This window comes from Tursiops truncatus, chromosome 4 (assembly GCF_011762595.2).
Source record: "Tursiops truncatus isolate mTurTru1 chromosome 4, mTurTru1.mat.Y, whole genome shotgun sequence".
NCBI classification, from domain to species: domain Eukaryota; kingdom Metazoa; phylum Chordata; class Mammalia; order Artiodactyla; family Delphinidae; genus Tursiops; species Tursiops truncatus.
The window spans coordinates 96,202,689-96,217,418 of NC_047037.1; the positions used below are offsets into that span (position 1 = coordinate 96,202,689).

Genomic DNA, 14,730 nt, shown 5'->3' on the forward strand with positions numbered 1-14,730 from the left:
ATTTGAACAGACCAATCACAAGCACCGAAATTGAAATTGTGATTAAAAATCTTTCAACAAACAAAAGCCCAGGACCAGATGGCTTCACAGGCAAATTCTATCAAACATTTAGAGAAGAGCTAACACCTATCCTTCTCAAACTCTTCCAAAATATAGCAGAGGGGGGAACAGTCCCAAACTCATTCTACGAGGCCACCATCACCCTGATACCAAAACCAGACAAGGATGTCACAAAGAAAGAAAACTACAGGCCAATATCACTGATGAACATAGATGCAAAAATCCTCAACAAAGTACTAGCAAACAGAATCCAACAGCACATTAAAAGGATCATACACCATGATCAAGTGGGGTTTATTCCAGGAATGCAAGGATTCTTCGATATATGCAAACCAAAAATGTGATACATCATATTAAAACACTGAAGGAGAAAGACCATATGATCATCTCAACAGATGCAGAGAGAGCTTTTCACAAAACTCAACACCCATTTATGATAAAAAACCCTGCAGAAAGTAGGCACAGAGGGAACTTTCCTCAACATAATGAAGGCCATATATGAAAAACCCACAGCCAACATCGTCCTCAATGGTGAAAAACTGAAAGCATTTCCACTAAGATCAGGAACAAGACGAGGCTGCCCATTCTCACCACTCTTATTCAACACAGTTTTGGAAGTTTTAGCCACAGCAATCAGAGAAGAAAAGGAAATAAAAGGAATCCAAATCGGAAAAGAAGAAGTAAAGCTGTCACTGTTTGCAGATGATGTGATACTATACATAGAGAATCCTAAAGATGCTACCAGAAAACTACTAGAGCTAATCAATGAATTTGGTACAGTAGCAGGATACAAAATTAATACACAGAAATCTCTGGCATTCCTATACACCAATGATGAAAAATCTGAAAGTGAAATCAAGAAAACACTCCCATTTACCATTGCAACGAAAAGAATAAAATATCTAGGAATAAACCTACCTAAGGAGACAAAAGACCTGTATGCAGAAAATTATAAGACACTGATGAAAGAAATTAAAGATGATACAAATAGATGGAGAGATATACCATGTTCTTGGATTGGAAGAATCAACATTGTGAAATGACTCTACTACCCAAAGCAATCTACAGATTCAATGCAATCCTTATCAAACTACCACCGGTATTTTGTATAGAACTAGAACAAAAACTTTCACAATTTGTATGGAAACACAAAAGACCCCAAATAGCCAAAGCAATCTTGAGAACGAAAAAAGGAGCTGGAGGAATCAGGCTCCCTGACTTCAGACTATACTACAAAGCTACAGTAATCAAGACAGTATGGTAGTGGCACAAAAACAGAAAGATAGATCAATGGAACAGGATAGAAAGCCCAGAGATAAACCCACACACATACAGTCACCTTATTTTTGATAAAGGAGGCAGGAATGTACAGTGGAGAAAGGACAGCCTCTTCAATAAGTGGTGCTGGGAAAACTGGACAGGTATATGTGAAAGCATGAGATTAGATCACTCCCTAACACCATACACAAAAATAAGCTCAAAATGGATTAAAGACCTAAATGTAAGGCCAGAAACTATCAAACTCTTAGAGGAAAACATAGGCAGAACACTCTATGACATAAATCACAGCAAGATCCTTTTTGACCCACCTCCTAGAGAAATGGAAATAAAAACAAAAATTTAAAAATAGGACCTAATGAAACTTCAAAGCTTTTGCACAGCAAAAGAAACCATAAAAAAGACCAAAAGACAACCCTCAGAATGGGGGAAAATATTTGCAAATGAAGCAACTGACAAAGGATTAATCTCCAAAATTTACAAGCAGCTCATGCAGCTCAATAACAAAAAAACATACAACCCAATCCAAAAATGGGCAGAAGACCTAAATGGACATTTCTCCAAAGATATACAGACTGCCAACAAATACATGAAGGAATGCTCAACATCATTAATCATTAGAGAAATGCAAATAAAAACTACAATGAGATATCATCTCACACCAGTCAGAATGGCCATCATCAAAAAATCTAGAAACAATAAATGCTGGAGAGGATGTGGAGAAAAGGGAACACTCTTGAACTGTTGGGGGGAATGTAAATTGATACAGCCACTGTGGAGAACAGTATGGAGGTTCCTTAAAAAACTACAAATAGAACTACCATATGACCCAGCAATCCCACTACTGGGCATATACCCTGAGAAAAGCATAATTCAAAAAGAGTCATGCACCAAAATATTCATTGCAGCTCTATTTACAATAGCCCGGAGATGGAAACAACCTAAGTGTCCATCATCGGATGAATGGATATAGAAGATGTGGCACATATATACAATGGAATATTACTCAGCCATAAAAAGAAACAAAAGTGAGCTATTTGTAATGATGTGGATAGACCTAGAGTCTGTCATACAGAGTGAAGTAAGTCAGAAATAGAAAGACAAATACCGTATGCTAACACATATATATGGAATTTAAGAAAAAAATGTCATGAAGAACCTAGGGGTAAGACAGGAATAAAGACACAGACCTACTAGAGAATGGACTTGAGGATATGGGGAGGGTGAAGGGTAAGCTGTGACAAAGCGAGAGAGAGGCATGGACATATATACACTACCAAACGTAAGGTAGATAGCTAGTGGGATTCAGCCGCATAGCATAGGGAGATCAGCTCGGTGCTTTGTGACCACCTGGAGGGGTGGGATAAGGAGGGTGGGAGGGAGGGGGATGCAAGAGGAAAGAGATATGGGAACATATGTATATGTATAACTGATTCACTTTGTTATAAAGCAGAAACTAACACACCATTTTAAAGCAATTATACTCCAATAAAGATGTAAAAAAATAATAAGAATAAGGAAAAAAAAGCTCAGCTATTAAAAAGAAAGCTTTTGTGCATCAAAGGACATGATCAGGAAAATGAAAAGACAATCACAGCATAGGAGAAAATCCTTGCAAATCATATATCTGGTAAGGAACTAATATCAAGAATATATAAAGAACTAAATCTCAACAAAAAGCTAAAAAAATTTTAATGGGCAAAGGAATAGAAGACTCATTTTCCAAAAGAAAGTGTACAAATGGTCGATAAGCTCAAGAAAAAATTATGAACATCATTAGTTATTAGAGAAATGCAAATCAAAACCACTATGAGATACCACTTCACACCTCCTAGGATGGTAATAATAATAATAAGTAACAAGTGTTGGTAAGGATATGGTGAAATTGGAATCGTAATACATTGCTGGTGAGAATGTAAAATGGTACAGCTATGTGGAAAACAATTTGACAGTGTCTCAAAAAGTTAAATACAGAATTATCACATGACTTGGCAATTTCATTCTAGGTACTATACATACCCAAAATAATTGAAAGCAAACAAAAACTTCTACACGAATGTTCATAGCAGCATTATTCACAAGAGCCAAAAGTTAAAAACAATCCAAATGTCCATCAGCTGATGATGAATTAGCACCATGTGGTATTATGGCAGTATATTATTCAGCCATAAAAAGTGACATATTAATATATAATACAACATGGATGAACCTTGAAAACATGTCAGAGAAAGAAACTAGACACAAAAGGTAACATATTGCATGATTCTGTTTACATGAAATAGCCAGAATAGGTAAATCCATAGCAACAGAAAGCAGAGTGGTAACCAGGGACTGGGAGGAGAGGAAAAGGAAATGACTGGTTAATGGATCCGTGGTTTCCTTTTGGGGTGATGAAAATGTTTTAGAACTAAATAGAGGTGATAGTTGCACAACACTGTGAATGTACTAAATGCTGCTGAATTATACACTTTAAAATGCATAAAATGTTGCCAGAGAGGAGAGAGGTGGGGGGGGGGGATGAGAGAAATCAGTGAGGGAGATTAAGAGGTACAAGCTTCCAGTCACAAAATAAAAGAGTCACAGGTATGAAATGTACAGTGTTGGGAATAGTCAATAATTATGTAATAGCTTCGTATGGTGACAGATGGCAACTAGAGTATTGTGGTGATCATTTTGAAATGTATAGAAATATCAAATCACTATGTTGTGCATGAGGGACTAACAAATAAAATTTTTATTTTTCAATTATACTTCAAAAACAAACAAACAAATTCTTAGAAAAAGAGATCAGATTTGTGGTTACCAGAAGTGGAAGGTGGGAGGAAGAGATATTGGATAAAGGCACTCAAAAGGTACAAACTTCCAGTTATACAATAAATAAGTAATATAATGTACAATATGACCAATAGAATTATCACTGCTGTATGTTATATATGAAAGTTAGAGTAAATTCTAAGATTTCTTATCACAGGAAAAAGAATTTTTTTTCTTTGTCTTTAATTTTGTTTCCACATGAGATGATGGATGTTCACTAAACTTATTTTGGTAATCATTTCATTAGGTAAGTGAAATCATTATGCTGTACACTGTAAATTTATACTGGGCTGTACATCAATTATTCCTTAATAAAACTGGAAAAGGAAGGGAGGGAGGGAGGTAGGAGGGAAGGAAGGAAGGAAGGAAGGTTAATTCTATGTTATATGAATTTTACTCCAATAAAAATTTAAGATACATAGATGATAGGTAGATAGATAGAGGAACAGATGTCAGGTTTCAAGATCCAAACGAAATAGAAAACCAAGATAATTACTTGGATAATTGTACAAGTGTCTATCATATTAGCTAACTATGTGTCAGTTACAGTGCTTAGGAGGTTTCCTTACTATGGCCCTTCAATAATGTGGTCTTTTTTTTTTTTTTTTTTTAAGGCTGCGTTGGGTCTTCATTGCTGCGTGCAGGCTTTCTCTAGTTGCGGTAAATGGGGGCTACTCTTCATTGAGGTGTGCCGGCTTCTCACTGCGGTGCCTTCTATCGTTGTGGAGCACGAGCTCTAGGCGCACAGGTTTCAGTAGTTGTGGCTCGTGGGCTCTAGCGCGCAGGCTCAGTAGTTGTGGCACAGGGGCTTAGTTGCTCCGTGGCATGTAGGATCATCCCGGACCAGGGCTCCAACCCGTGTCTCCTGCATTGGCAGGTGGATTCTTAACCACTGTGCCACCAGGGAAGTCCCCAATAATGTGCTATTATCCCAAGTTAATGTATTGTTATCCTCTTTAACCAGATGAGAAAATTAGGTGGTTTAGTGATTTGCTCCTGATCATACATCTAATAAATGAAATCTTACAGGGGAAAAAAAAAGGATTTAGTTTATAATATTGAGTGAAACCATTTCTGTTTGAAATTTCAAGTAATGTGAATAAATCGGGGAAAGCTATTTGTGCCTTAATCACGTGTTCCTGTTTCCCATTTTAAAGGATTCCCTTTAGTTGGAAGGAGAACTGCCATTTGTACCACTTGGTAGATGTACTGCCATGTGTCAGGCACTTTAACCACACTCATACACATAAACTTCACAGTAATTCTCATTCTCACAACAACCCCAGGAAGAAGGTATCATTATCCCCATATTACAGAGGGTAAAACTGGAACTCAGAGACTTCAGTAACTTCCCCAACATTTCAAAATGGCCAAATGACTAAGACAGGGTTCCAAACCATGACCGTCTGGCTGCAAAACTCTGTGTGTTCTTTCTTCTACCCCACACTCTCTTTCATCATTTAGCCTTTCGTGGAGCAGTATGAAGGACAGTGGCCTGGACAACAGGGTCCATGTGAGTCACCTCAGCAGTTCTGATACGGTTTGAACAATCAGTACTGAGATGGTAGTTGGTCCCATGAAGACATGGTACTGTCTTACCCTTAAAACACAGATTAGAGACTGGCAGACCCTGGTCCACATCTGCATCACAGACATTCTTTGCCTGGCCTGCACACTTTTTAAAATAATTTGAATTAGTTTTCAACATTTAAAAAATTAGGGAACTTCACACAAAAGTCTGCAGTCTCAGCTTATTTCTAAAAATAGAAATATTTCTATTTTTTTTTCCAAAGCATGAGCCACAACATGAGCTCTCCATTGATTTATCATTCAGGTTGGTAGTTGCCTGACCAAGAGGAGCAATCCAGAGGTCTTTATTTTTACTCTGGTGCTATGCATTTTATTTATTAACCAATGTCACATTCATAAAGTTTTCCAAAATATCATGAGTTGAAATTAGCAAGGTACTGTGTAATAACTCCTTCCTGCCCTCCTCTACATCCCAGGAGACAGAATCCCTTTGTTGTCTCTATTTTAGAGATAAGAAAACTAAGTAACGCACGAGCCTGCCCTTCCATCTCCAAACAGTTACAAAAGTATTTGCGTCATTGCTGCCCGCCAAGGGCTGGGGATTCTGCATTAGGACATGGTAACGTTCTAAAGGAATGAGGAGTTAACACCACTGGCAAAAGATAGATCAGTCATCAGATTAGAGATCTGAACCTACAGCATCCAGAAACTCCAGGAGAAAAATGCCACCCAGCTAGTTTGCCTGCTGTTTGGACATATCCGTGTTTTGCAATACCCCTTTATATACTGTTAGGAAAGCTCACTGTGGAGACCACAGTGACCAGAGCCCAGGTCTCTGAAGGCCCTGTAAGAAAGCGAGACTTGCTGGCTCCTCTGTGCTCACTGTTTGGAAATGACAAGAAGGAAACTGACAAGTTTCCTACAAGAAGTCATGTAGTCAATTCTCAGTTCAGGGGGCCCAGCCATTTTAGCGAGGGTGCCAGGACCATGAGAATCTGCCTCTCATGTCCTCCTCTCTCATCAATTCAGGGAGGATGACAGAGAAATTCTGGGTCAAGAAAGGGCCTTTTAGGAAGGTTGAGTTTAATGCACAATGGACTAGCTCTCCAGTTCCCACCTATCAGTGTCACCTATCTTCCTTCAATGCCGTCCACACCACCCATCTACCCGATTGGGGAGTGATTTGCTCCAGCTCCCAGAGGGAAGACTTAGCAGTTGTGGGCTAAATGGTGCCCTCTAAAAGGGCATGTTGAAACCCTAACCCCAGATACCTGTGAATGTGACCTCATTTGGAAATAAGTTATTTGTAGATGTCATCCAGATGAGATGAGGTCATATTGGATCAGAACTGGCCCTGCATCTAATGATGGGTGTCCTTACAAGAAGTCCATATGAAGACACAGGCACACAGAGACACACAGGTGTGACTATGGAGGCAGAGATTGGAGTCATGCTGCCAAGTCAAGGATTGCTGGCAACTGACTAGGAGGGTAGCATGGGACAAATTCTCCCTTTGGGCCCCCAAGACAGAATCAACCTGCTGCCACCTTGATTCTTAGTTCCATCTCCCAGAACAGTGAAGCATAAATTTCCATTGTTTTAAGTCTTCCTGCTTGTGGGAATTTGTGACTGCCGCCCTAGGACACTAATACAGGAAGGAGCTAAGCCTGAAATAAGCAGAAGAGTATCAACTGTCCTAAAGCTCAAGCCTGGACACACTGGTGACTCTCAACCATCTTTCAAACCCCAACTCAAGTTTACCTTCTTCTGGAAGCTTTCTCAACACTCTTCCTATGGAATTAACAATATCTCCTCAAGGCATGAGGTATTTTCAGGTTGGAATATTTTATTCAAGCAACAGTCTCATGAGACATCATTTCTATTTTTTATTTGAGGAACCTTAAGCACACAGAATAGCTAGTCTATGGTCATGTGATTAATATGGTAGATCCAGAATTCAGACCCAGGTCTGCTTGACCTGGAAGCTCACAGACTTCTCCCTCCATGCCATAGTCACAACCCTTTTTTGGAGCTTCCAAAATGAAATCTCTCAGTCATCATCAATTTTACCAAAGCATTTACTGTTTTACACCAGGAAAAGAGAAACTTTGAGCACGCCTCTACTGCTAATCTCACTGGGATCCTCATAGCCTAATATACTGAACGCTAAATATTTGACTGAAGGCCACTGTGAAACCTGTGAACAGAGTTAACAGATGTGATTATACTGAAAGCCATAGAAACGTTTGGAAAGTCACTTCAGGCTAAACCCAAGTAAATTAGGAAAGTTGAAAATTAAGGCCAGATAATGCCACAACCCATTAAATCTTCCTTTAAATGTAAAAGTTAGTCACTATTCTTTCATCTGCTGTCCTAATTTCCTTCCTAATATAAAATTCCAAGAAAAAAAAGGTCTGAAAAAGAATTTTTTTCTTGCTGTATCTTGTATGTCACTCCTGAACATCTGTTTTAGACTAGTTTAAGCTTCATTAGTATCACATTTAAAATGTAAATAATTATCTTCTCTAATAGGCATCCAGCCAGGGCCCATTACCTATATGTTAGTTCAACTTTCCTAGTGTTTTCTTTCTTATTTTCCAGTCACTTATTTCAACACTATAAGCCTAAGCAAGTGTTTGATCTACCATATCAGACCTCAGACCACTGCTGCTTAGTTGGGTCTTTTTGTCATTTTCAAATGAACTTTTATCATTCTTAAAGGTAAGACAAGGCTGGGTTTTAGTTTGGGCTTAGAGATCTGGGGATCATGGGAGTTGCTGGTGCAATTAGTGGAGCTGGGAGGTACAGCTGAAGCAATTGTCCAACATCTTGAGAAGCAAAGGTAGCAGGTGTGTCTTCCTCATTTCCTGATTCTCTCTGAGCCATGGCTCTGACCACGAAGGGTGGGAATTTGAGAATGACAAAGCGAGCTTTCTAAAGTGAGCTTTAGAAATATTGTCCCACACACAGACTCAGAAAACACGATTCATGGAATAAATGGACCCAAGGGATTTTTTTTTCTTTTTTAAATTGCATCATGGTTAGGTTTTTGAGAAAATATATTTGGCTGTAATGTGGTTTAGGAAAGAGACCATTTTTAATAGGTTGGGAGGAGAATCCCCTCCAGGTTTGTCTACTACCTAATTATTTATAGATGAGTTATTTTAAAAATGGCCACTGTGAGCATTTGCCTCATTCAGTTCACCATACTTATGGTTCCAAGAATCTAGGTGTACCTTTTCTCTAATCTGTCTATATATTGTTTAAGCGCTAGTATTGTGCTTAATATTAACCATGTATGGAGAAGTAGTGAGAGAAAAAAATATGGTGAAAAGGAAATCACAATGTAATAGTATTAGCTTGAGATAGAGTTTGGGGCATAAACATTCATAGCAACAAAACATGGAAGCATAATAAATTCACCTAAGTCCCTGAAACATTTTTGTTTCAGAGGAATCTAACAGGGAGGGGGCGGGGGAGGAGATGTACTATGGCTAAAGCTTCATTTCCTGCCAGTGTGTGTGTTTGCATTGGTATGAAATGTTCATTTTCCTTTAAGTCCCAAACGTTACTTAGTCTGGCTGCCAGGTAAAGAAAGATACTAGTCTAGACATAATGATGGCTGGAAAATTTTTTAAATAATCTCAGATTTATGCCCCAAGACTTTAACCTCATATCTCTTCCTTAGAAAAGCTCCTGGGGAAATGTGAAAAGATTATTTATCTGCCAAAAGGGACAAAATTAAGCCAACTAGTTCTCAGTTGTGACACCCCACAGCTTCCTCCCTCAGATATTTAATTAATCATTAATTATTAATGGAACTCAAATTAGTTTCATTAATTCTGCTCTTACCTTTATTATTCCTTTCTTCAACTCTCTTTGGGTTTCCCCTTTTTACTTTTTTTTTTATATAAGTTTATTTTTTAGTTATTCTTGGCTGCGTTGGGTCTTTGTTGCTGCGCGAGGCTTTTTCTAGTTGCGGCACGCGGGCTTCTCATTGCAGTGGCTTCTCTTATTGCAGAGCTCGGGCTCTAGGTGCGTGGGCTTCAGTAGTTGTGGCTCATGGGCTCTAGAGCGCAGGCTCAGTACTTGTGGCGCACGGGCTTAGTTGCTCCGCGGCATGTGGGATCTTCCCGGATCAGGGTTCAAATCCGTGTCCCCTATATTGGCAGGCAGTTTCTTAACCACTGCACCACCGGGGAAGCCCTCCCCTTTTTTCTTACTTTCTAACTTCTTTATTTGAATATTTAGCTCTTTAAGAAACTTGATTTAGTAAATATATGTAGAATCTTCAACACAGCAAAGACAGAATATACTTTCTTTTCAGATACATGGAACATTTACTACCACTGACATTGGGCTATGTCCCAAAGGAAGTCCCAACACATTTCAAAGAGAACACATACAAAGCAATTGAATTGAAAATAAATAATAAAAAGAAAAAATATTTTTGGAAACTGAAAAGTGCACTCCTAAATAACTCATAAATTAAAAAGGAAAGCACATAGAAAATGCAACATTCAAAATTGCCCAAGAGAATAAAGACACAGACCTACTAGAGAATGGACTTGAGGATGTTGGGAGGGGAAAGGGTAAGCTGTGACAAATGAGAGAGTGGCATGAACACATATACACTACCAAACGTAAAATAGATAGCTAGTGGGAAGCAGCTGCATAGCACAGGGAGATCAGCTCTGTGGTTTGTGACCACCTAGAAGGGTGGGATAGGGAGGGTGGGAGGGAGGGAGACGCAATAGGGAAGAGATATGGGAACATATGTATATGTATAACTGATTCACTTTGTTATAAAGCAGAAACTAACACACCATTGTAAAGCAATTATACTCCAATAAAGATGTTAAAAAAAAAACAAGTTGCCCAAGAGTGAAAGCTACCACACACCAAATCTCACGGGAGGTAGCTACAGTAGTGTATAGAAGAAATTCTATAGCCTTAGGTGTATTTATTTAAAAACAAGAAAAACTGAAAATAAGTGAACATTCAACTCAAAAAACTAGAAGGGCAGAAGCAGAATACAGCAGAATACATGACATTAAAGAAAAAATTGAAAATAAGGAGAAATTAACAAATCCATAACTATAAGATAAAATTTTAACAGACCTCTATCAGAAAGTGAAAGATCAAATGGATGAAAAGCAATTAGGAGCAGAGAATATGTAAACATATAACTAAAAAGAGTTCCAAGAACCTGGTTTTATCCCCACATCAAGAGGAACCCTTCAATTTCCTTTTAGCTCCCCTGGAGCCAAAGAACCAACTGCCATGTCTACCCTAGACCTGGAGCCCTCAGGCCTGCAGCCCAGCTCTACTCTGGCTCTGCATTTCTATTCTGTGTCTGGACCACAGGTGGCTTGCCCTATTTTTGTCTGTTGTTTAATTGCAACTACGTATTTTTTAGTCTCTTACTTTCATTTACTTTTCTCTTCTTTTGATTTCTTTTTTATTTTATAGGTATTTTTGATAGTTTATGTGTCACTGTTATATGTTTGAAGCAGAGGAGATACACTGAAGCATAAACTCACTGTGTCATCTTGACCGGAAGTTATCAGTTTTAAATTTTTTTTAATTTATTTTTAGTTTTGAATTGGCAATACACGTACATAGCAAAACATTCCAATCAAGAGATATAGAATACATAATCATGTTTTACATGCCATTCTATTTCGCTTCCCAGCAGATGATAAATAATCTCACAGAACAACTTCTGTATACCAACTGGTTAAATTCACCGATTATCAATTTTATCACATGATAAGGTATTTGTTATTTTTTCTATACCATTTTTCCTTCAAAATAAGCCCTGGGCTTCCCTGGTGGCGCAGTGGTTGAGAATCTGCCTGCCAATACAGGGGACACGGGTTCGAGCCCTGGTCTGGGAAGATCCCACATGCTGCAGAGCAATTAGGCCCGTGAGCCACAACTACTGAGCCTGCGCGTCTGGAGCCTGTGCTCCGAAACAAGAGAGGCCGTGACAGTAAGAGGCCCGCGCACTGCGATGAAGAGTGGCCCCCGCTAGCCACAACTAGAAAAAGCCCTCGCACAGAAACGAAGACCCAACACAGCCAAAAATAAATAAATAAATTAAATTAAGTAAAAATAAGCCCTGAATCTAGTCCTCTCTTTACTAGCCTCTGTTCCAACAGCCTTTCTAGTCCCCCATAAGCTTAAATATCACATCTTTCCTAGCCATGATGCTTTGACCATGATGTTTCTCTTCCTCTTGCCTACCAGTGCTTTCTTACCACTCCTCGCTGAAATGCAAATCCTTGGAATAACCTCCTCATCCCAAATCGCTGCACTTTAGTGACTAAAAATCTCTAAGAAATCTTCCCTGATTAAACCACATTCACCTTTCATCCCAGACTTTCTTTACATCTATATATGTATGTTGGATTATGATTTATCAGTCTCTATAAAGTATATGTTCACTGATTGGAATACATGTTTTCAACACTCCAACGTCAGGGAGTCAACAGTAAAATGGAAAGTGCCTGGGATTTGGAGTCAGACAGACCCACTTTTAGGTGCTAGCTCCATTACTGTGTGATCCTGAGAAAGTAACTTGGTCTCTCTGAGTCTTCTTTGTCAGTAAATTGGGGATGATAATACCTAACGTCCAAGTCATCATGAGGACAAAATGAAACAATGTGCGTGTAAAAGTCCCATACAGTGGCCGGCACATAATTGTTTCTCAGTACATAATAATTTCCTCCCTTTCCTGCCTTCCATATGTTTCTAGAGCTTATTACCCATTAGGCTTTAAGCTGCTTTAGCATCAGAAATTGCTTCCAGCTAAAATCACTAGCTCAGAGTTCCTACAAAATGGATACTCAGGTGTGTGATGAAAATGTACACACCCAACCTCCTTCCCTGCTGCTATCACTGCTCCCACCAGGGCCACCAGGCCACTCAAAGAAACATCACCTCTCAAAGGTCCACATTCTCACTACCAGCAGCATATCAGAAGGAAGTCTCTGGGTTCTAGAGCAAAACACCCACCAATCAAAGACAGAAGGTTATCAGTGGAGATACCAGGTACATTAATTGGAGGCCCAACTCACCTGCCAGAACCAGCTTCCCTGAAGTAGGAAAAAGCTTATCCGCAGAAGTTCCACAGTTATATTGGTCAGTATGAACAGCTCCAAGAAGGCAATCAGGCCTGTCAAAAAGATGACCAAGACCAGAAGCTTGTGCACAAACATGTCCAGCATCTCCCGACCATGAGTGTGATTGTAGAAGACAAAACCTGATACAGGGAGAAAAAATAGTTTGTCTTTTTCAATGAAATTACCTACTGTTTCTCTCCCTCTCTCTCTCTCTCTCTCTCTCTCTCTCTCTCTCTCTCGACACAAAACTTTACAAACACACACATTTCTCTGTCCAAAATATCAGGTGCCCACTGCTTCCCACAATAATGGAAACCTCTACCATTTTTGGAGTCACCGCTACATCTTTAGGATGGAATCTTTGAAATCTCCTTTTCCCTTCCCCAACCTTTATTCTCTCCTCCAATATGTTATGACATTTTCAACCAACTATATTTCAAAGCACCTCTTATGCAAAAGGATGAATAATAAGCATGATGAGGGTAGGGCAGCAGGAGTTAGGGTGAATAGGCAGAGGAATGAGACAAAGCCTCGCCTTAAGGAATTCAGTCCACTGGAGGCAGCAGATATACACACAAATCATAAAAGTGCACTTTGATGGGTACGACAAGATTCTCTGGAAGCTTCCAAGAAGTAGTAACTAGCTACATTTTTTAATCCCATGGACAGATTCCAGCTTCAGCTTCATTCTTTTCATTTGGATGAGGAGGAAAGGATGTTCATTCAAAATATGGTAACATCCTGAGATAATGAGAATCATGCTTAGTTGTTGGTGCCCAACTTTTATCTAGCTCTTGTTTTCAAAGAGCGTTTGGCAAAAGCTCTTACCTTTAGACGTGGGAGGCAAGGTGGACGTTAGGAAATGACTGCCTCCTGATAACTGGGGGCTTTTTCAGTTCTATGATCAATCTATCCTTTACATATGAAATAAATGAAAACAAATCATTAAATACTTGTTTTCAGTGTTTCCTTATTCAGTAACAGGGAGGCCAACTGAACAAAAAAATGTTAGGACCTCATTTTTCTGTGACTGAATTTTTTGGACCCTGCTTATCATGTAATGGTGGAGTTTTACTATATCAATATTAAAAAGGCTAGTTTGTAGGTATGGAAGCTACTCTGCTGTGAGTGGTCTCTTCGTTTGAGGATATATATGCTTCACTACTCTGAGCTCAGTTTCACATGTTAAAGATGGAAATAATGATAATCTCCAGGATAAACCAGAGATAAATAACCATGGTAGGTGGTTCTTTAAGACAGATGTGAAATATGAATAAAACACATTGAATGATTGCGCTTGTCCAGCTATACTAAATGAGTCAGTAGGGAAGGAAAAACTTGGGCATACTGTCTAGGACATCTCAATAGCTCACCATGGCCCAAACAGATGGCCCTGTGGGTCAAGGCTGCACCAGGACACTAAAGGAGTATTATTGTAAAGGGCTAGACAAATGTCCAATAATAGTGAAAGGTATATGAAAATACTCATACTTACCCTCCACAAATAAGGCATTTGCTAACATTAACTTGGTAAAGGAGGCAGGAAGTGACCTGATGGTGGAACATAAGATGTTTGTCACACCCAGCAGCCCAAAGAAGAAGTACATGGTAAAATGATGCCAGCCCAGGAGTTGGACCCACTGGCCCTCTTTGTAGTCATATAAGGTCAAGTGCGGTCCTCCAGGAATAAACTGTTCTCCAAGCATGCCTACAGAGGGACATAGCACACTTTAAGCAATCTTTCCATAACTTTATTGAGAAAGCAGGAAGATGCAGAAGGATCAGCCTACTGCTTAGTCCAATATAGTGTCCTTTTATGACATTGATTCACCTTTCGGGGCTGTTCCCTAACAGCTGAGCACTGGTTCTTTAGGCTGGTTTTAGAGCTTCAAATACTGGTTTGGATAATCACTTTTAGTCA

General features: G+C 39.2%; 1 protein-coding gene across 4 annotated transcripts in view; it reads right to left on the reverse strand.

Annotated features, from left to right (window-relative positions):
• The window catches only part of TMEM45A (transmembrane protein 45A), a 101,552-nt gene that overhangs the window by 21,127 nt on the left and 65,695 nt on the right, over positions 1-14,730 (reverse strand). For all 4 annotated transcript variants that reach the window (XM_073804334.1, XM_033855896.2, XM_033855895.2 and 1 more), the window contains 2 exons: positions 14,305-14,517; positions 12,765-12,949 (listed from right to left, as the gene is read on the reverse strand). In XM_073804334.1, the coding sequence (XP_073660435.1) occupies positions 12,765-12,949; positions 14,305-14,517 (398 nt within the window). The remainder of the gene's footprint in view (positions 1-12,764; positions 12,950-14,304; positions 14,518-14,730) is intronic.